A 23,738-nucleotide genomic window follows, 5' to 3' on the forward strand; every position below is an offset into this window, starting at 1 on the left:
GCGAGCTAACTTCCTGCTAACTTCTAACTCTGTTAAATTTAATAAATTCTGTTTTCATGGATGCCTGGATGTTAAACTTAATTGTTACACCTGGTAAAGCAGCAACACTGATCATTTTATTACAGATGAAAGAATTTAGACAGTTTTTAACTCTCAGTGATGCTGCAGTGTTCGTTTGACTTTGGGACCTGAAGTAACGGAGTTTAGGACCCAGTCGGTATGTTGTTGTTGTTGGACCTCCACTGCTGATTTCAGACAAAAGTGATGATGATCAAACGTTTTGTCATTAATGACATCAGCAGTTATTTTGATAACATGTTTAAACAACATCCTTCATCTCAAGTCCAAAGCTAAGATTCACCAGGCTTCTAGATACATGCAGTGCTGTGCAAAAGTCTTGATCCTCTCCTCATTTCTTTACGTTTGCTTCAGACGAGGTACACTGTGCTCTAGTTTTCTTTGTTAGGTGGTCTACAGTTTCCAGACTTTCTGAGGGTCTTTCAGAGTTTACTTTGCTTTCATCGGTTTCAGTCGTTGTACCTGAACATTTTCGGAGGAATGTTGTTTTTGGGTGTTTCTTTGTTAAGCCACTTAACACTGATCTGTGAATCATTCAAGCATGAAAAGGCACCTGAGGGAGAAACCTGTGTTGTTTCTGCATGAAACAGAGAACCAGTCTTAAACTGGATCGTTGGCCACTTTGTTACTAGCAGCCTGTTGCAAAAACAGATTGTTTGTTCCCATTAAGAGTGGGCAAGATAGCATCAAAACTAATATTTCGATCAAATATTTCAAAGACATTTGCAGCAATTATATTTGTGACAATATAATAAAATGCTGCAGCTTACAGGGAGCAGCATTGATTTATTTCTGCAAACAAATGCTGTTTAGATTTTTTTTAAGTACCATCAGATTTAGATTCTTGCATCTGGAAAGGATGTGATTGGAAACAGCTTCATTTTTCAGCATGACAGTGATTCCAAACACGCTGCCAGTGCAGTAAACAACACACAAACAACAAAAACCGTCACGGATTGGCCTTCCCACAGCCCGGACCTCTACGCTATTAATCTACCGTGGGATCATCTCGACAGGAAACTGAACAAGCGGCAGAAACGCTGAAAGAAAAGCTCTGAACGTCCTTCAGGAAGCCTGGAGAACTATTCCTGAAGACGAGCTCAGGCTATGATGAAGATCAGTTCACACACACAAAGAAAAGGACCCTTTTTCTCACTTTCTGCGCACACACACTTCCTGTTATCTGATCTTGGACTGCAGCTTTATTCACAATCCTCAAATATCGCAATATTTAATTTGTCTGAAAACTCAACAACAAAGTCCCTCCAGAGAACAGAGAAATACCAGAGTGAATCACAGACCTTCAGTTTTACTACTGACAAACACAGCTGACAATAAAACGCATGCAAAGCTGATTAAGGTCAACTTTTCATCAAACTCAGAGCTGCTCATCTCTGCTCAGTTATCAGGAACTTAGTTCTGTGTTACAAGGTCTCTTTGTGTTTTGAGGGCTGGAGGATGGCGGCATTAACGTACGCACAGCTCAGCTCAACTAAGGATAAACGGAGGAGGCAGACAGGTAGCTCCTGTAAAGGTAAACCACACAGGACACAGCGCTCCGTTAGTCATCCTCACACTCGGTCACACTTAGCGAAGAATAAAAAACATCTGACATAATTATTAACAGGCTTAGATTAGCCGTTTACACAGTCCACTGAATAACAAAGATAGAATTTTAACACAATAAAACGGGCTCTATCTCCACATCATAAAGGTTTATTTCCTAATGATTAAATGGTGCAAGAATGGGAGAAACAAAGCCGGCTGAAGGGAGATCGGGGGAAAGGTGAAAGAACTTTCAAAGAAAAAGAATTAAACCTATTCGATTACACAAAATTAGTGCATATTAGTCCAACTGCCTAATATTACACTTTAAATAACATGCAATTTGGAGATACAATCATTGTGATAAAATGGGACTTTGAAATCTGGAAGTGCTTTTCTGTGTCCCAGTTCACACAGACTGCTTTTGTGAGTGTATTTTGAAAGGCTGCGGCTCTATTTTGCAGATCAAATTGCACGTTGCTGTTTATCTGAAGATCTGTATCTGTGTAATAGTCATGTGAAATCCCACTTCAGAACCACAGTGGGGAAAAACACTGATAGTAGGCAGCAGTGAAGGTGGAAAGTATAGTAAATTGTTCATTGAAACACTTTGCCTCATTCATGCTACGTATGTTATAGTCACGCTGAGAGGTGCAGTCTTAATCATACAAAATAGTTCTGAGTGAAAATTTCAGGCCTCTTAAGGAAAATGTGGGCACCGGTCTCAGAGCGGTCTTTGTGCCCTGCAGCACGTGACAGTGATTCACGAAGGCACAAAAAAAGAGCTCAGTGTTCATGTTTTGTCCGACACGGTACGAACGCAGGTGGGATGTAAACATATTTGATGATGCACGTCGGGTTTTCTGACAAGAAACAAAGAAAAGGTGACGGCCCAGTGAACTCTGCTCCTTGCAATGATACAAAAGCTGACCTGATCCTGTGCAGCTGGTGGTTCGTGGGCTCTGAGAGGACAGAGAACATCCAGCAGCAGCAGAAAAGTTCAGGACTGCTTATCGGTGACAAAAAAGTGATCAGCAAACAGTAAAAAAACGCTGATATCTAAAAGTGCAAATGAGAAAGACACAAATTCCACTCTCGTCTCAGCAAACACACTAAACTTCACTGAGTGAGGCTCAGCAAAGCGGAGCAGACTGCCAGACCAGCACCACCACGTTTCCACTGAAGTCTGGATGGTGTGAATAATGTGAAACTGAAGCTGGTGACACGTTAAAACAAATACGTTGGTCTAATAAACGCTTTGATGTTGGTTTTGGAAATCACCGCTCTGTGAGAAATGATTTCAAAGCTTTGATATGTGCCGTGTGGTCGGCCGTGTGGTCGGCCGTGTGGTCGGCCGTGGGGTCGGCCGTGTGGTCGGCCGTGGGGTCGGCCGTGGGGACAGCAGGGTTTCTGGCTTTTATAACGTCTGTTTAAACTGAATCTTTAGTCTGCTGTGGTGCATCTCTGCTCAAAGTTTGTATTTTATTACAAAGACACAATAAAGTGAAGCTAATGCTAGCACTCGTTTTAAAATCCCTCACCTCAGCAGACCGAAGCCGATTTTCTTGCTCTTCTTTTCCGTCTCCTCGGGCTCCTCGGTCTTCTTCTTCTCCTTCTCTTTCCCCTTCACCTTGCTCTTTTCTTTCTTCTTTGTTTTTACCTTCTTTTTCTTCTCTTTTTTGCCTTTTTCTTCAGCCTGGTCACCAACTCCCTGCCGAGAGGAACTACTCGCAGGCGTGTCCCGACCTGAACTGGGCTCGGTACCATCATCTGGAGGGGAAAAAGAGAAGAACGATATAAGGAGGATGAAACAAAGTAGCAAAAACAACTACTTTGGATTTAATTCAATAAAACATAAACATCTGAATCATCAACCTGACCTGAAGGATTGCTGTGCAGGAGAGACCACCAAAGGCAGCTTTAAGTACGATGACTGCAGGTGATGTCTGTGAAATGTTGTTTATTGATAATAAACTACACAAAAAAACAACGCACTGTTCTGGGGGTGTGACCCGACCAGTCAGTCAGTGATGCTGGTGACTTTTCCACGTTTAGCCGATGCCGCTGTGTGAGTACAAACTGTTTGCACGGTCGTTTTCTTGCACGTTCACCTACAAGTTTGAGCCTGGTGCTCACACAGCACGTCACAAAGAGGGTCAAGGCCAAAAAAAACAAACGCATTAAGCAACAATGTGCACAAATAAAAACGACTCGTGCAAAGTGTCAGACAGAGTTTACATTTTTCTCCACAGTGCACTTATCAGCTTTACAGAGAGTTGATTTGCTCTTCACAGAGTAAACCGTGACGCCTCATTGGTTCTTTGACAGACTGGAGGTCTGAGATGCAACACAAACACACAAACACACAAACATGCAGAAATTATAGACTCCTTGTCAGATTTCATAAGCTAACCAAACTAAATTTATGACTTCAAATGGGGCTTAATTTTATTTGGGTATTCACTTCAGCATTAATTACCAAGACCGTCTTCCGGGAGGATGGAAATGTGTGTGTGTGTGTGTGTGTGTGTGTGTGTGTGTGTGTGTGTGTGTGTGTGTGTGTGTGTGTGTGTGTGTGTGTGTGTGTGTTGCTGCAGACCCACAGCATCATGCTCCACAATGGCAGCAGACGTGATCTCACTAGAGTTTTTGTTGCTGTGATAATTGTGCACATATGTGGGTTTTTATTTTTCCTGTGAGGCTTGTTCACAGAATTTTAGTGTTTCAGAAAATGTGCAAATATCACAACAACAGGTTGAAGCAATAATCAGAATATTTTCTTCAAAGCAGGTCGATGCCAGAGACTCGTCACATGTCAGCATAAAGTCGGGATTTTTTCATCTTTTCTGCGCCAAAGAAATAAAGAAATGATCCAAATTAAACAGAAATAAGAAAAAGTATTGAGAGTAATCCATCCCAGCTGAAGAACGGCCTCAAAGGCACTGACTCATCACAAGTGAATAGATTCGAAACTGTGACACGCTGTTCTCCTGTGGTATTAGCTGGACTCAGCTCAGGACCCCACACAATGCATCTGCTGCACATTAACTGCTTCGTTTGGACTGTCAAAATATTACCAGTGTTTGCCTTTCTAACAAACGCAGGTCCAGGCTAAAGAGTGCAAACTCACCTCTCACAGGCAGCGCTCGATAAGCATTTACACGATTTAAACCCAAGCAAAAAGTGACGACAACAGACAAAGAGAAGCACACAGCAGAGAAACGAAAGACAGATTCAGTGCTCTCTGTCGATTAACTGCAGCTCTGAAAGTGTTGAATATTTAGAAGGATAGTGACAGATGTGGCCGCGGCGTGTGTGTGTGTGTTGAAATGCCCTATTAGTCCTATCCTGTGTGAGTGTAGTGATCTGAAACAAGCCGACTCATTACTCTGGTGGTGACTGATAAGACTTGGCTGCTAATAACACAGCTGGGAGTTGAATATGTGCTGATATTTGGAGGCATAAGGTGCTTGTTGCAAAGCCCCTGTCACACTTTACTTGAGAAAGTGTAATTGGGGAACACCTAGCGCACGGCGGTAAGTTGAGCGGGCATCAATCACTGCGTTAGAAAACTCCCCGTGAACGTGGTGAAGATAAATGTCACCAATCGGACCGAGCTGCAGATACAAATCTGACATTCTAACGCAGCAACATGTGATGTGTAGACAAATGAATGACAATGCATCGTCAGCCTATCGCAGACACGCGTCTCTCTCTCCCGCTTACCGTCATCATCTTCAGCCGGCCCGTCGTAGGATTTATCGATAGCTGCTCTGAAGCTCTCGTTGCAGCCTCTTCCCCTCACCATATTTGGGCGAGGGCGGTGGAACGGGAGGAGTTCGTTCTTTCTGTTGACCTCCAACATGGCCGTCTGGAGGCTCTCCAGGGAACTGGACTTCTTCAGGCCCAGGGTGGGGCCGAGCTCCACGGGGCTTGATGATGCTGTGGGGGGAAAAGGAACTAATATTAGCATGTTGCAGGTGTCTCCTCCTGACAGTCAGTCAGGTTGCATTTGATCATTGAAGGTGAGACTGACAGCACAGAAAGCTACAGGCTTGGCAGCACACAGTGGTTTTGAATATGAAACCGCAGTAGACAGCTTAGATTAGTTTGAAGTATCACATCTCCCTTTGCTTTACTGCATTAAGTTCAAAGGGTCAGAAAGCATCTCTGAAGAATTTCTGATAATAAACATCTTAATTTCTGACCAAAAACATGTTCAATTTTGATCGGCAAATTCTGATTAGATCATCTTTAAACTTTGGTGCCAAATCTGAAGAATTTCACTGCACGTCCGCGATGTAGATACTGTCGCTCTGCTCCTGGTTTCAGTGCCACAGAAGACCTGCACATATACGGTAGGAAAGAGACACCTTTGCCCAGGTGTGGCGATCGAAAAAAGCTTTATCGCTGCTGCACCTTTCCGTGATCAGGTTAAAACCCTGAAGGAGACACGAGGACCAAAGCCAGACCCGCCAGGCTACGGCTGAACTCCAGAGAGAAGTGCCAATAAAAAAGCGATGCAGTTAACTATCCTGTTGTTGAGTCTGTGATGGATGGGAAGTCTGCTTCACCGTCCCGAGATCTCCATCCATCATCACGAGTATGCTGTGAGAGATATTACTGAGGGAGGGAGGGATCTAGCAGGAAGCATGATGAAGAGGAGAACGATGGATGAGAAGACAAGTATTCATAGGAGGAAGAGAGACATCAGATGTGTGTTAGAGCCTCACGTTTCAAGCACACAAAGTCTACATTTGGAGAAACAGCAAAGCTTGCACTCTTGGCGTTTTGCAGGCAACCTAGCAACTGCTGCTATGTGCTGCACAAACCCAAGTTAAAAGCATCCGGACCGGGTTCAGCCTCGGGCCCCGCTGTGATGTCTCCACCACTTCAGAGGATTGCTGTTTATTAAACAAAAGAGGGAGAAGAGGTAATGCAAGTGTCACTCTGTGCCACAAGATTGGGAGGAGGAAAGATGACTGGGAGGGAGCAAATTAAGTTTCCTCCAGAGGATATCATCATGGGAAACCCCGGTGGCAGAGAGGAGGACAGAGAAAAATGAGGAAGAAGGGAGGAAGGCTGGGCTAGCTGCCAGCTCAAAATACTGGTAATCCTTACATGCGCACACACACACACACACACACACACACACTCCGGATTCCTTGCTGGCCGTGGCCTGTCGATATGATGCCACTGTGATTCATGATAGCTAAACTTGCATCACTTTAGCTAATGATTCCCTATACACGCTGCTGCTGTTTGTGCGTGCGTGCGTGCACACGCGCGTGCTCACTGCACAGGAGATGACCGAGGACTGAGGAGGCGACTTCCACATCTATTTAAACAACCATTAACCAAACGCACACAAACACACAACGAGTAATAACTCACAATGAACGTGTGCACATGCATAATGTAAGTGGTCCGCTCAGAGAGGAGACGGGCAAAGGCCACAACATGTCAGACTCACATCCATAAACACTGCCCACATGACATTCAGAGGCACACTGAATCACCACAGCGCCAGGTGATTACTCCAGACTGGATCAACCCAGGAGCGACAGCCGAACAGCTGAACCGATGAAACAATTAAACAATAATGTTCCAACAAAAGTCATAAAACTGAGACTGAAACTCAAATTAAATTCTTTCAGGTTTACTTTTTTAATGAGAAACACTAGATTTACGTGAGCCATCAGCAAAACATCCTTTTCCTTGCGAACATCAAAGCCAAACCTACAAAAAACCACTAGAACCAGTTTAAGAAAAGCAAATATAACCCAGTCAGTGTCTACTCTGCAGACAGACCAGTTCCCTTCCAGCTGTGGTCCAACAACCTTTTGTTACGACACCGAAACTATGAAAAGTTTTATGTGCTGTTAGCATTTAGCACATGATTTACCGTCTCAGCTCATTAGTCCCTGCTGAACTCCCAAATCTTATTTACATCGGGTGACTCATTGTTCTTGATTTGCATTTTCATATATGCCGTGGAGTATGACAGGGTGTTAGCTGTGTAACTGTAACGCTGCGACAGAAGCATCTGTATTTGTTTTGACAGTATGATTACATAGTTTATGACTTCCAGAAGCTCAACAGGACCGTGTGCTGCGGCTAACGGGCTGAAGCTACGTGTACTCTGCCTTTAAACAAAGAAAAACAAACAAACAAAATCATTTTAAATACAAGTTTTCAGTTGTTGAGCTGCTGCGTGATAGAAGAAACCCCCCATGCACCACTTTCACCTGATAACTTTAAGTAGATGCAGTAAAAGAACTAGATGTTATAGTCATCTCTAAAGTTAGAAATATCCTGTCTCAGAGTGACGCTGAAAAACTAGTTCATGCTTTTATTACTTCCAGGCTGGACGACTGTAATTCATTATTATCAGGAAGTCCTAAAAACTCCCTGAAAAGCCTTCAGCTAATCCAAAATGCTGCAGCAAGAGTCGTGACAGGGACTAGAAAGAGAGCAGATTTCTCCTGTTTTGGCTTCCTGTTAAATCCAGAATCCAAAATCCTGCTCCTCACATACAAGGTCTTAAATAATCAGGCCCCATCTCATCTTAATGACCTTGTAGTACCATATCACCCTATTAGAGCACTTCGCTCTCGCTCTGCAGGCCTACTTGTTGTTCCTAGAGTATTTAAAAGTAGAATGGGAGGCAGAGCCTTCAGTTTTCAGGCCCCTCTTCTGTGGAACCAGCTTCCAGTTTGGATTCGGGAGACAGACACTATCTCTACTTTCAAGATTAGGCTTCCTTCCCACTGTCGCCAAAGTGCTTGCTCGTAGGGGGTCGTATGATTGTTGGGTTTTTCTCTGTATGTATAATTGTAGGGTCTACCTTCCAATATAAAGCACCTTGAGGCGACTGTTGTTGTGATTTGGCGCCGTGTAAATAAAACTGAATTAAATTTAGATCAATTAAACTTGATGGTGATGTTTAAGAATGTAGCAGATTGTTGACTTTTCCACTTTTTTATTGTGTTTTTTTATGGTGGCCTCGTTCATTTGCATCAACACCTCTTTGGACCTCATCCTGAAAGTTCCAGCAACCAGATCAGCTCCAGATCACGTCTGTGTTTAAACAATGAAACAACGAGAAAACATCCTGAAATGACTGGACAGAGACAAGACTACAAAAATGCTGCTGCTGTCCTAATACGTATGGACTTAACTGCATATATATGATAAAGCATGTGTTATTTGCTAGAATTCAAAAAGCAAAACAGGAACAAGGAAGCTAATAAAACACAGGCTGACCTCCGAGTCCAAAAACTGTTTGCAAAACACTCGGTAGTTGGATGAGCTGAAGTTTTATAAATAGCTTTGTGGTGTTTGGCTGGGTAATCAGGGAACACACACACACACACACACACACACAATCACTTATAAAGATATATAGCTAACACACACACAAGCTCTCACAAACATTTTTTGCTTTGAGTAGCAGGATTTGTGTCATAAATGTAATTACTGCTGTCCAACTGTAAGATGATAGAATTAAGCTGCTTTTAGAGAGTGAGAGAGAGCGAGGGGGGTGTGTGGGGGGGGATCACAAGTAAGACAAGAATATCAAAATGGTTGGAGGCAGAGGAGGAGGAGGAAGGTGGGGGTTGGCAGAGAAAAACAGAGGAGAAAAGAAGAAAGAAACAAAGACAGCAGGCCTGGGAATGAAAAAGGAAGGATGGAAGTGACAACGGGAGAGAGAGAGGAAAAACAAAAAATATATAAATTAAAAATTAAAAACAGAGCACAAAGACAGAGAATGCCAAGCTATCCCAAGGCTATTTTGTTGGCAGGAAGGCAGTGGGCTACTTTCAAAGTCAAAATTACACTAAGGAGCAGCTTAGCAGCAGGCAGCGGCAACAAAGCCAGCAGACCCAACAACAGCCCCAACTTCTGATGAACCCAAGCACTCTTTGGACGCTCCAATAAGGAAATGCAGCTCCATTTCCGTGCTCCACTTTTCCATGGAAAAAGACAATATCCAGCTTCTCCCACTGTCCCATCGGGGGGAGAAAAGCATTACATCACAGCACAAATACCACCCGGCCCCGGCATGCGCGTTAGAGAAGACACACACGCTTAATTAAAAATTCCTCCTCAAAATAAAATGATCTAAAGGGTGAGGTGTGCAGGCTACACGAAGCATCTCTAAGAGTGTGTGTGAAACAGTCTGGTTTGTGTAAGCAACCGTTTCCTGTTTATTACATGTGTGCAGAGCAGTTCACAGATCCCGGCCGACGAAATGAGGTTTTCCGATCCCGCAGGGCCCGTAATAATTGAACGGGCATCATAAGCCGTACAAACACGTGACATCATCGTCAATCTCACGTCTCAGTATTTATTTCAGATTCCCACAGAGCTTAACGCAGATGCAGCTGGACTGAAAGGCGACGCTGTAATAATTGACCGAAAGAAACGATAATGCAAATATGCAGCACGGAGGACTTCCACGAGCGCCGCCCCAAAAACCAGATGGTCGCCGGCCTCGCTGCCAACAAGAGCTAATGTGTCGTTTCTGCAGGATAATGACTCCTTCATCTGAGATCCATGTGCACGAGCTGTTTGGAGAAGAGAATCTATTTTTCACTCATTAATGCACGAGCTGTGGAGGCTCATAGATTCTCGCTTCGGTTTGCTAAAAGATGGAAATCTTAAACATTGGCCTCCACCTCGACGTGCAGCGTCTCATGCATCATACAACATCAGCGCAGCACACGTCAGCTATCATCCTGTAAAGCCTGGAAAGGACGAATGGCCAAACCAGCGAGAAGCGACAGCTCTGACCATCTCCCGATTACTGCTTACCTTTATTGGCTTACTGGGGGAGACAGAGAGGGGTCAAAGGTCATTAGGTATACGGGCGCAGAGCCAAGAGTGCACACAAAGAGAGTTAAAACACAGAATGATGGAAAAGCAGTCACTGCTTCTAATAACAGCCGGTAGGAGCTAATGCGAGGCGGCATCGAGCGTGATCTGCACGCGTGCACGCAGCCACGCTGACACGAGACACAAATTGAGCTGCTCTCCCTGCGACAAATTAATCCATCAATCCACATCAGCCTAACAAGGTGGCTTTCAGGTTAAATCCAAAGCAAAGTCTGGGAGAGCCAGAGAGACTGGAAACAAAGGAAGGAAGAGAGGAAGGAAGAGACAAAGGAGACAGAAGGGGATCCAGAGAGATGCGGCTCTCTGAAGACGCAAATTGGCAAAGTGTTGTCAGCGTGCGACTGCTGTCAAAGTCAAAGTTTCACCGGGGAGCGATTCAGACAATGGACTGCACCGGGGTCCCTCAGCATCACTCTGGCCCCCGACACACACACACTTTCAGAGAGATGCTGTCCGTCCTAAGCTCCTCTGCCTGTTTGCCAGCCTCTAAGCCTGAATGGCGTTGGCAAGAAAGTGAGTGAGCGAGGGCTGCTGGTGGGTGGAGGAAGCAAAACTCGGCAATACAAAGACATAAAACTGCAACAAAGGCATACAAGAAATTTGGCAGTTTAAGACATGTTTGCTGCAGGCGGAAAAAACCCTCACACGAGTGAGTATAAACACACGAGACCTTTTCTTTCCCACTTCTTAAGGAAGCATCTGTATTAAGGACTCGTGCATATTCGAGAAACAACTGAGGGCGTTTGTGCGCGTGGATGGAAATGTTCTCGATTCTGGAGCTTGTTTATTCCCCACAATTGACTTTCACATGGAAACAGCTCTCGTGCACTGTTGCACGCAGGCTCACAAACACAGCTCGAGGCCGCCTTCATCACCCGAGGCTCGGCACAGCGAAAGGAGCACAGCTGCAGCCGCTTACGTCCTGTCAGCAGTTTGTGTGTTTGACTCCGTCGTCCTTCTCACAGCGGTTAAAGGATGAGTCTGCACTACTGAACCATACGAGCTAATGTGCTCTGATTATGCAAGTGCAGCCAATAATGACTCGAGTAATCTTCGTGGAGTTTACTTGGGAGCATCTCTTCTGTCGGCGTTTCCTCTTCCACAGCTCGTTTGATTCATTACCAGAATGACGGAGCTCCTATTTCTCAATGCCGCCACAAAGACGTCAAACACGTCTGACCACAAACCCCGACACGATTTGTCAGAATGTGAAAGCGGGGCTTTTCTGTGTTTATTTATCGCAAGAATTTCTGAAAATTTTCCTGAAGACCGTTCGCTCATCTGCAGCCTCCACACGTGGGATTTTCATTTAGCCACAAAGACGTGCACGCACTCACTTTTAAAGGGAAAGTTTCCATACATGCACACGCACGGTCTGTAACGCGGTCGCCTATTTCCATCGCTTTGCCTCTCAAATTCAGCAGAACTATAATATAACATGAAGTTCACATTTTCCACAGGATGATGGGGACTTTCCATTACAATACTGTCACCATGACGGCGACAGCTTTCACGCGTGTGTGTGGGTGAACGTGTGATGTCGTTGTCCGGAGATTTCTTTGGCTTTGTGGAGGGAAAGACCATCGCTGGAAGTGTAAACAACATTCCCAGAAGTCATTGTCTTTAAACTGCTCATTTCCCAGGACCCCACCCCATCCCACTCCACGCTCTCCCTCCTCCGAAGTCCGTGCAGCTGTCCTGACAGCCTATCGTGGAGCTGCTGGAAGCATTTCAGTTATAAACTGGATTAAAGAAGAGGAAAGTGGGCTGTCGCGCTTGCCAGGCACACACTCTCTTTAACAGCTCTCTGGGCTGTGCAGCCTTATAAACACGCTGACAGGAAACAGGTACGGGGAATGTGTAACGGGCCTTGGGAAAATAATCTGGAAACCAACCAGATAAAGTGTCTTTACTGGACATTCAACAGGCCTGAAACCATGAGGTGAGGTATACGACATGTCAGATATCCAGGAGTCCAGTAAAGAAAACATCCCTGAGTTACCGGACAGAGCACGCATTATCATCACTATTGTTATTATTATTATCCTGCAGGACCTTCAAAACTGGCAGCAGCCGGCAGTGCAGCAGAGCGAAGAAAATACAGACTGACCGAGCACAAACAAGTAAATCTGGCCACAGTTTAATCCTGAATTACAATCTGTCAGTCGTAGTCAGTGAGTACCAGAATATAAACACTATTATTAACACTCGAGTCTTCCCCCCTGGTAACAGTCCACAATCATCAACACTGTTGATTTAAGCTGACAGAGCTTTGTTTGGGACTTTTGTCCACACCTTTGCATTTTTACGTTCAGTCCTCATCACGCCCTCTTTCCTCGTCTGCTTACTCACATTTCCTGGATCCGGCACTCGCTCAGCTCCAAACCAAAGACGAGAAACCGAAGGGAAAAGTGTGTTTTCCTCATCATTTTACCGGAATGATGGAAAGAGGAACAGACACGGCATCTTTATCTCATTATGGTCCAAATCTAATAAAATTACTGTTAAATCTCTGTTTCCATAACTTGTCTCTCATGCTTATTGTTATGGAGCTAACAAATAAAAGTCTGTACCAGCACGTATGAAGTGGGAGAAGTGCTGGACTGAGTGAGGAGGATAAAGGCAGACTCAGAGTGCAACGACGAGTGCTCTTAATGCTGAAGAGGCCGCAAACGTAATGCTGGAGACTTCAAGGCAAGAGAAAGAGAAAAGTTTCCGATGAAAACTTTTAAAAACACGCTCGTCGGCTGCTGTGGTGAAAGCTTTTGAAGCATCGTGCATCTCTGCCCGCCCGCACTTCAGCTTTCCTATTACATGACTGCTTCCTCCCTTATATCGGTCTCATCTGTGAGGTGAGGCCTTGCTCTTCTTTCTTGGTTTTTTATCAAATTTTGTTTCCATTTGTCTCCAGAAAAACCTTCAAAGTGTCCAGCATGTATATGTTTGCTGTGTACACCGCAGTTTCTCATTTATTGTGGCTAATTTACTGTTTCTGAAATGTGTTGCATGTGTGTGCGACACGGATCATACAGGAGTGTTTGGGAGTTTGGCTCACCTGCATTGCTTCCGGCCAGGGATCCAACATTGTTCTCATCTGCCACTGAAACACAAGAAACTGATGTTAACATACAAACACACCTGTCTCGCCAAAATGCTTGTTTTTATTGTACTTCTACTTTCTGACGTTGCCGCTCTTTGCTCTCACCGTCGCTCTTTAAACCAATATTGTGTTTTCTGTCTCATTTTACACGACGGCGGGGCAGCCGCTCTGCTTCCTGTGATGTCGGGTCGGCTTCGCTGCTACTGCTAAGTCATTTCCCTTCCTCCCTTGCTCTCACTTCATTTGTCATCTCCCCTCCCTTTCTGTCTTCTTCCCTCTGACCCCCATGTGTCCCTTCACCTTCTGCCCTTTTGCCGCTTGTGTCTCGACTTCACTGTTTTCTTTTCTCTTCAGTTACACCCGTCCATCCAGCCCGTCGCTCCTCTTTCTTTCCCTCCTTTGATCAACATTCTCGCTGTTAATTCGTCCTACGCTTTCTGCCTCCGTCTCGGTCCCCCTCTTGCTTTTTCTCCCTCTATTCTGAAGCCAAGAAGCTGATGAGCAGAGCTGCATCAAACACAGTGACACGGCTTCTCTGAACAAATAGTTTTCTAATGAAAACCAAGCCTGAAGCGTGCCGCCAAACTGCCTGCCTCTGACACGATCTGCACCGCATTCCCCGGCAGCGGGGGGATCACGCATGTGATGCACACGGTGTTGTGTTACCACACACACAGGAGGCCGGTCGCCTACTTTTATAATGATTATAAAACTCAAATTCAGCCTTCGAAGCTGAAGAAATGAAGTTTTGGTTGAATTCACAGGGAAAAGGATGCGAGCGAAAGCCAACAAAGTTTACTGCAAAGAGAAGGAAAGGTGTCAGAGATGGAGCGACAGGGACGGCGGTGAGCGAGGGAGGCGTTCATCATTTGCAACTGATCTTAAATAATTCTTCAGTTTTTAATTGGACTGAAAAATGAAATCAGGACAAATTAAATAAAAATGACCCACCAATTAATAGATGAAAACTGCGTCCTGCTCTTTTTTTATATAAACACACAGAAGCATGAAGTGGGATCCTAACGGGAACGTGGTCGTTATATGAAAGAAGATAATGAGCTCTCACTAAAGCACATTCGTGGCACTTATTAACACAACTGCATGAACTATTTACATGAAACTACATTTACAGGTTGTGAAAAGAGCAAAAGTGTAATGACGGGATTATTCGCTGACCCCTGAGCGTCTCTAACCACGTAGTCTTCAGTGAGCAGCATTCAGAGGCTTCGTCAGCAAACACTTCCTGCTTCAGTCTTAAGCTGCCCTGCTGCACTCACGTACATTCAGCTTTCCTAACAATCACCTGCAAATGAACACTTAAATCTAGCCGAGGCGCTGCTGTGCTCTTTGCTGCTGCAGCAGCCATAAAACATCCAAAACTGCCTGATTTTGAAATATCACTTTAATTAAATAGTGCCAAGCTGAAAGTGCCTCTAATAAATAAAGTTAAAAAAGAATTCAGCTAGAAACTTTTTTCACGTCCAGCTATGATTGCATATAAAGTGAAAAATCTTTCATCGCCATGGTGACGTTTGCGCGTGTCCGTGCACGCGATTCGTCTCCTTTTGAGCTCCGTAACAGGAATCCGTCCTCACGCGCGTCTCGTGACTCGATATGATCCTGAGACTTTACTTACAGTACTAATGAGAGAAACCTGATTTGCATACGGCGATGCAAAGGCACGTGTGCTGACAGAGACATATTTGCTAATTGACGCTCAAATTAGCAGAGCTGAGTAAACTGGCGAGGCGGTTGTGGTTAATATTGGGCTGCGGTTATGACTCCGTTTGTGTTTGGTGCGATAACAAATGCGGCTTTTCTGCCGCAGCTTATAAACTTTTACAAAACCACTGAAGCTCACCCGAAGCGCTATCACAGAAACCATCACCAAAAGATGAGGCCGACACGACTAAGGCAGTAATTCCCCTCTATTACATGAGATTATAATGTCATTATATTTACCTACGAACTCTTACAACAGGGTGAAAATTCAGGATTTGACAGGAAACAAAGAAATAATCACACTGTAAGTAAATTTCAGCACATTTCTTGGTATTTTTGCATAAAAACAAAACAAAATCTTCCATCTGAATCTGTAAATAGGGTGACGTTTGCAGGGAGGGGGTCATATTATAGATGGATTAACCTTGAATTTTTACATCTTTATTTAATATTCACAGCATTGATATGCATGATGGATGTTTTATTATTGAACTGACCTTTTATTTTAGCAAAGTAAGTGTGATATGGTGTCTGCTCCTCTACCAAAAATAAGTGCCATGCCTCCCTGACCTTATAACGACGGAGCCAGGACAAACTTCCTGTAAAATACCTGGAAGTTACATCAACTTACGTCAGAATCAGAGAGACTTTATTAGTCCCAGAGGGAAACTGAGTACTTATACTTTACTTCTTAATTCTAATATCTTTAAGTATTTGTAGGTAAATATAATACCTAATGAATTCCATTACACCCTGAGTCACAGCCAGATTATAACGTGTCACCAAAATTAGCCCATTTTTCTTCCATGTCAATCTTCTCGGCTTCAGCGCTCTCGCCTTGTTTGTGACGTGTGAGCAATATGTTCTTCTGGACTTTACAGAGACCCAGGGCATGCTGGGAATAGCAACATAACAGAGAGGGATCAAGCAGAGCTTCAGGCCAGCCAACAGGGATAACATTTATCCCAAACATGTAAGGTCCTCCCCTCTGCAGCACTTCTGTGCGAAGCTGAATTTTGCTCTTTTGCTGTCAGTACAGGAAAAAACGGAGGCGTTTCTTAATATGATGTTGTTATTGTGGCTGCCTGATGCTTTGGCAATGAAAACATGCCATTCAAGCAATCGGTTAATAAATCCTTATTTATTTGTCGTGCATTTAATGAAGATCGAGGCTGCAAAAACACAAAGGAGGCGATGTACAGGCATGTAGTGCATACCATCAGTCTGTTACTCGTGTAGAAACAGACGTCTGAGCAGCTCAAGTAGTCTTCTGCTTTGTCTCATTCACACACACACACACACACACACACACACACACACACACACACACACACACACACACACACACACACACACACACACACACACACACACACACACACACACACACTCATCTGAAGGAGGAGGACTGAGGGAAATGACATTTGAAACAATATGCTTTGTTGTGCTGCTGCATCCGCTGTCACATTACACTGATGTATGCACAAGCACAGGCGTAAGCACGCACACGGACGCGGCATCTCTACAGCTGACTTTAAACAGTCGCTGAAATGTCTCCACACCCTCGAATCAGAGAGCAACAGGTGACCGAGATGTGAGCTCACAGCATCACCTTCCTCACACTGTTTGCATGAATAAAAAACCATAATGAAGCTGCAGCTAAAGCCTGCATCGCGTTAGCACTTTGTTTCTCGCTTTCTTAAGTTTGGAAGTCTCAGATGTTCACAGGTCAACCACAAAGATGCTGCAGCTTCACACTCCTAGAAGCCAAATCACACTATTCTCAGTCCAAGGCCCCCGAAATGTAAAAGCATATACGGCTTATTCTTTAACATGAACCTGATTCTGTTTAGTACAGGATGTAATTAAGCACACAAGACAAACACAAAGCTGCAGCCAGTGACTCTGCAGAGGTCCCACCTGCATGCAGTGGGACAGGTGTCAGTCTGCATGTGGCTGTGGAGAGCATGCCGGTGGTGCAGCAGTCATGCAGCAGGAATATTTAAATGTATGTGAGGATGCACGCAGCCACCATGCAGAGCGCACAACGAGGAAAGATCATGTCCCCACCAGTGTGATGCTGGTTCTGAGTCGTACCCAGGTCCATGCTCTTCGAGGCTTTGACGTGCTGGATCTGCCACTGGTTCTGGTTCTGGGTGGGAGACTGGGGCTGAGCCGGGCTGGAGACGTGAGGCTTTTCCCTTAAACAAATGAAACACAAGGCAAACAGAGCCCTGATTTTATTTGTGTGGAAGTTGCATCCTGTGTTGTTCTAATAACACAGGAGGGAATCGTTTTATGTTGTTTGACCCTCGTGCAGACAACATTCGCACGTCGATTATTATAACTGCAGCGGCGTTAGGAGCAATGAGCTTACATTAAGGAGGAAACACTGATGCTTATTTTTTAGGAACGGCTAAAAGATAATAATGTGAGCAACAGTTCAGCGAATGTTTTTGTGATGGTGACACCAACATGCGGATAAAGAGTAAGTCTGTAAAAACCTCTGAAGAAGACAAATACTCACCTCTCCTGGAGATAAGAGTTTTGATTGGAGCTGCTGAAATCAGCGTCGTGTCCATACAGCAGCCCGTCCTCTTCCTCATCCATGTGAGAGTAACTCCCGTTGGTTACTAGAAAAGAAATCAATCTGATTTAAAATAAAAACCTCAGTGGTGACGCGACAGCCTGAGAAAACAGACCAAGCATCTTTTCTAGAACCAGGCCATAAATAAATAAACGAATGTTCGTACAGCCGACTCGTCCGTGTTGCTGTGGTCACGGCTCGGCGTTTCACGCAGTGCCAGCCGGGATGGGAACGTATACAATGCCCCTTCCTGGGTTCTCTCTCTTTGTTACGCTTATTTGGGTATTTGTTTACAGGCAAAATATATTTGTCAGATATGACTATTACTCCTCATATTGGAGTAATAATAATAATTGATTATCTTACTAATCATTTAAAAACAGGCCAATCACAAAAGCTATTTAGATTTTCAGGGAGGTGCTTGTGTAGTTTTTACATTCAACACTTTGAATTTCTGCTCTGCTGTCTGTTAATGAGACAGAGATGATTATTGGTGCACAGCAATGTAGCAGAAAACATCCAAGCAGCTGCCTGCACTGTGAGTCTGCTGTAAGGACGACAGTATAACAAATGCAGCTTTCAAACATGGCACACGAGGAGGAAGCAGAAGGAAGTGAATTATGCTGCGAGAGTGTTTTGAGGAAGTCCCAACACTGATTTCCACCTCAGCTTGCAGCTGCATGTAGCTGCAGTTTCACAATCACATCTGAAGCCATTAGCGGTGACTATTTAATAATCAAAAAAATGGGTGGAGGAACACGTCAAATAAACACGTGTTAGAGAACATTAGAAAGTGGGTTAAAGCGATTCTCACGAAAAGCTTCACAGACAGAAAGTCTTAAGGATAAAAACTAAAGCGAGTGAGAGACGAGAGGGAAGCGGAGGGAAAGATAAGCAGCTGGATGAGCAAAAAGTAAAGAGAGAGATAAACCACAGCAAAAGTTGGTGCAGATGTGCAGAAGTGATATGGCTGCGTCCGCCTGATAAACGAGCTTATGACAACTTGATGCACAGACACACGATCCGCTCGAGTGTAATTTACATACAGTCATCACTTCTCAGAATGCATAGCTGCCACACAGCACCGTCCTCGCCGAGCGTCCTTTATACGCTCTGCACACGTGCGACTGAAAGCAGAGACGTTTGCAACTGGAGAGGAAAGCGGCGGCCTCCGAACGCATCGCAGCCTCTCAGCTCCCTCCCTCCCGCTCGCTTTCTACACTAATCACCTGCTTTATTTTTCTTCTGCTGCCTTTCTTGCAATCTGATATTTTGGCTGTCATTTATCTCTCCTCTCAGATCTCCCATAAATCATTTTATCTCCCACTCAGTTTTCAGCCTTTTCTTCTCCTCCTCCCTGCCAGCACCTTAATCAGCTGAACTGTCAAACACACACACACACACACACACACACACACACACACACACACACACACACACACACACACAGTTCTCACTGACTCCCTCTATTTGAAGTGAAAAAGGCATTTGTTGTGTGGATGATAGTTCAGTATCAGATGAATCCTCTTCTTCCACACTCCACGTTTCCTTCCTGTCATCTGTATTTGTCTACGGCTTGTTGGTCCAATCATCCCCACCCATCTCTCTCTTAGCAGCCGTGGGGAACCGGCGCATTCGTTTTACAAATACAGAACCAGTCTGAAGTTTGGGTGCACTGGTGGTGCGTTCAGCGTTTAGCTGTGCAGTTTAATGCAGTTCATTCAGCTGGAATTGTTTAAGAGAACTGCTGGGACTCCTGGTCTTCTTAATGATCTGAGAGCATGAGTCAGGTTGCACTGAGTGGGTCTGCATGAGCGTGGAAAGTATCAGTTTGTTTTTTCAGCTGGACAATGACCCAAAACCACAAAGAAAGGCAGGTCTGGCTCCTACAAACGTCCAACCTGAGCCGGATAAAGAGAGAAGCTGCTGCTGATTACTGCTGTAATGTGCATTTACTTATAACTTAAACTATAAGAAACAAGGCAGCTCACGCTCTTACTTTGAAGGGAGTAACTTTATGTTCAGTAAATATTCATTCTGTTTTCTTTTTTAAACGCACTTTAACATGTTTGTAGTGCAGAAAGAAAAAGGTTAAAGTGTTGTTTTCTCTGTTGTATCAATATACGTGAAATGTTTTCTACAGTTACGTTGTTTTATGTTTTACTTATGTGGGTATGATGCGTGTGTAGCATGTTTAAAGGTTTAGATATAAATCCATGTGAAAATGTTTCTGATCACAACAATTTTGTTTTCCAATAAAAAACATATTCAGGAACTTTGTGACATAACAAACTCATAATGAGATGACGTGTCATTATCCATATATCATTCCCTGCATGCCGATATGCCTGAATTATGAAACTGAATTTCCTGGAGGAACCGACCCAAGGGATTAATAAAGTTTCATCTAATTGAATGCCATCAGTACAAACAATGGTGGTGAGAAACATAGTATTAAATATTATATAGTATCAACATCCCATGTAGAATCCTATGAGACATGCTTGATATCACATTCAAAAGACTCACAGAAAACTTGACCTCTGACCTTAAGATTCAACCTCATCTGAGGTGAGAAACATTTATGGCATCAATTTGAAAATCGTACATCGCCTCGTTCGACGACAGAACTCATGAATGCTGCCAGGTTTTACAGACCGTGGTGTTTCTGTTACTTCTTTTTAAACCAAATCTTATAAACAGGGACCTGTAACAATAGTTTTCAACTTTGATGTTCAATGATATTTTTCAAAATGTGCCATCCTGTGTCTTTTATCCTGTCTTCCGCCTCTCTCCCCAGCCGGTCGCAGCAGATGGCCCCGCCCCTCCCTGAGCCTGGTTCTGCCGGAGGTTTCTTCCTGTTAAAAGGGAGTTTTTCCTTCCCACTGTCGCCAAAGTGCTTGCTCATAGGGGGTCATATGATTGTTGGGTTTTTCTCTGTATCTATGAAGCGCCTTGAGGCGACTTTTGTTGTGATTTGGCGCTATATAAATAAAATTGAATTGAATTGAAAAAACAAACAACAAAACTATGACTGCAGCTCCTCGCGGTGCCACACGAGGGCGGTTTAACTCACAGGTAAAAGAAACTTCACAGCCATAAAAAGCACATTTACAGACACAACATGGTGCAAAATAAAGTCTTTAGTCTCTTCAGCTGGATTCCCCCTTCATAAAACTCTTGGTTGGATTTGTTATTCATCCACCTGGTTACTGCAGTCAGGGACGCGGTTGCTTTGACGGACAACAGTAATTATATCAGATCCTCGTCTGCCCGGCTGCAGCTGTGCACTGTGTTTGGGGCATGTTAATAGATTATCTGACAGATGTGATGATGCAGACCATCAAAGAAGTTTGTTTCTTTCTGTTACCAGCAGATCTGTGTGTCAGTTTGCTAACATTAACATGACCCCCTATGAGCAAGCACTTTGGCGACAGTGGGAAGGAAAAACTCCCTTTAACAGGAAGAAACCTCCAGCAGAACCAGGCTCAGAGAGGGGCGGGGCCATCTGCTGCGACCGGCTGGAGAGAGAAGGAAGACGGGATAAAGACATGCAGTGGAATAATGTTGACCTCACAGTGGCTACATCTACCTGGGATGGATCCCACATTAGAGCTTGACTCAAGTCTTGCATGACATCATTAAGGTTATTTTTCTGTGTTAAGTTTCTTCAGGCCCAGAAAACATTTTACTTTCTGCAGTGATCTTCATCTGTAAACGGTGCTCTTAAACCATCACTTTCATTTGTGGTCCATCACAAAAACAATTTAAATACATAAACATGAGGAAATTTGGAAAGACTGCATAATGTGAAACTGTACTGAATTTAAGCTTAAGTAGATAAGAGAGAGAACAAAGAGTGAATGAAGACTGAAAGAAGAAGATGATGGATAAGAGAAAGAGACGTGCATGGATGCGTATGTAAGGAATCACCACACTGAATTTATTCTGAAACACAGAACAGTGCAGTGTTTTAATTTGGACTGCGTGCCAGAAAAACTGTGGATTCAGTGTGTGAAACAGTTCATTAGAACAGTGAAAACACAGGCCAGCGCGCACACACACACACACCACACCAGTGAAAGCACACAACACAACTCGCACAGCCTGAGAATGTGCTACTGTATGCCAACACACACTAATGTGTGTATGTAAATGACACGATAGCTGAGGTGAATTTGAACAGCAGAGTGTGTTCAAGGTCAGAGCTGTTTGCCAGCCTCAGTGTAAACACACAGAAACACAGCACTGTTTAATACTGGCCAAAAAAATCCCTGAACCAATACACACACACACACACACACACACACACACACACACACACACACACAAGCACTGATATCATTCAGACACTGAGGACGATGCAAATGTGCACACAGCCGCCTTGAACTCTCTATATTAGGACAAATATACCATCAAATATGTCTTCAGCTTAAACTCTGATTTACATCACGAGTGTACATCAGATTTTGTCTCCATAACATCTGTAATACCTGGACAATGGCGATAATAGAAGGCGCTCTGTAACGCTCACTCACAGGCAGAACCTTCCAGTAAGAAACAAAACAACCCCGAGGGACACGCGAGTGAAAAGAAGCAGAGAGAGAGGAAGAAGAAAAGAGAAAAACAGGAGCAGAATACCCTCTAATTAAGTCAACTGGAGATGGCGAGATCATGGTTTTTGTTTATGTTTGTTTTCTCTCAGAGACGTTGTTTATTTCTTGTGATTAATAAGCAGATTCGCTTCTTTACTGGACTCGGTGCAGATGACACGCCCACCTTTGATGCAGCTTTTACAGTAAAAAGAAAACCGAAAGTAAAGAAAAGAATAAAGTCTGGAACACGTGAAACATGCGTGCGCGTATCATTCACTCAGAGGTAAGTAAGTAAGTAAAGTAAGTAAAGTGTGCGTGTTAGTCCCCATAGGGAAATAGTTCCTCTGCATTTAACCCATTCACCCAGTGAAGCAGCGGGCAGCCACCAGTGCAGCGCCCGGGGAGCGGTACCTTGCTCAGGGGTACCTCAGGGTAGCCGTTCAGTGGAGTCGAACCTCCGACCTTCCGATCATGGGGCCACCACTCTACCTACTGAGCTATCCCTGAGGGGACATGAACAAGCATGTTCCTGTAATGTTACACTCCTGAGGTCACCAAATAGACCTTTAGTTTGAAATCCCTTCCTGTAGGTGAGGACTTGGCTTAAGGCCCTTTGATGCGTTCTTCAGAACGTGCATGTTAGATACAAAGTGTCTATGTGAATGGCTGAACGAGGCATGTTGTGATTTCAGTTTATTTTAATAAAATGGAACTGAAGCTGAGGCCGGTGTCACCATGTGGAGACGTCTTTGGAGAAGAAGCTAGGAGCTCCTGAACCTGAGACAGCATCAGGAGCGTCTCACGTGGGCTGAGGAGACAAAGAGCTGGACTGATGCTCAGTGATCAGTGAGTGAAGTTTTCATTTGGAAATCTATGTCTGTGAAAGGTGTTTTCATCTTTTACTTATTTCCTGTTTTATTTTGATAGTCTCCTGTCTCGTGTGTTGTATATAGCATCACTTCCTCTGTGTTGTTTCCTGTTTGATTAGTTTCAGGTGTTTCCTCCCGTGTATACACAGTCGCGGTCTCCCTTTGTTCGCTGTCAGATTGTGTGTTTGTGATCCCGTTCAGTTTGTCAGGCCTTCCTCCAGAATGAAGGTTCCTCTTTTGTTTATCCAGTTTGCTTCAGAAGTCTACTTTTGGGTCCAACTCACCACAACAACATGGCGGAGTTCTGATTTTTTCCTGTTGAGGTCTCTGCATTTAAACGACCC

At 44.2% G+C, this 23,738-nt stretch overlaps 1 protein-coding gene across 8 annotated transcripts in view; it reads right to left on the minus strand.

Moving 5' to 3' along the window:
• LOC113007774 (partitioning defective 3 homolog B-like) overlaps positions 1-23,738 on the minus strand; it is a 223,168-nt gene that overhangs the window by 88,953 nt on the left and 110,477 nt on the right. For 7 of the 8 annotated variants that reach the window (XM_026144697.1, XM_026144694.1, XM_026144699.1 and 4 more), the window contains 5 exons: positions 17,871-17,976; positions 17,414-17,544; positions 13,577-13,621; positions 5,350-5,565; positions 3,165-3,393 (listed from right to left, as the gene is read on the minus strand). In XM_026144697.1, the coding sequence (XP_026000482.1) occupies positions 3,165-3,393; positions 5,350-5,565; positions 13,577-13,621; positions 17,414-17,544; positions 17,871-17,976 (727 nt within the window). The remainder of the gene's footprint in view (positions 1-3,164; positions 3,394-5,349; positions 5,566-13,576; positions 13,622-17,413; positions 17,545-17,870; positions 17,977-23,738) is intronic. The other variant, XM_026144696.1, reaches the window with a different exon arrangement.

The sequence above is a fragment of the Astatotilapia calliptera genome, chromosome 16 (genome assembly GCF_900246225.1).
Source record: "Astatotilapia calliptera chromosome 16, fAstCal1.2, whole genome shotgun sequence".
Lineage (NCBI taxonomy): Eukaryota > Metazoa > Chordata > Actinopteri > Cichliformes > Cichlidae > Astatotilapia > Astatotilapia calliptera.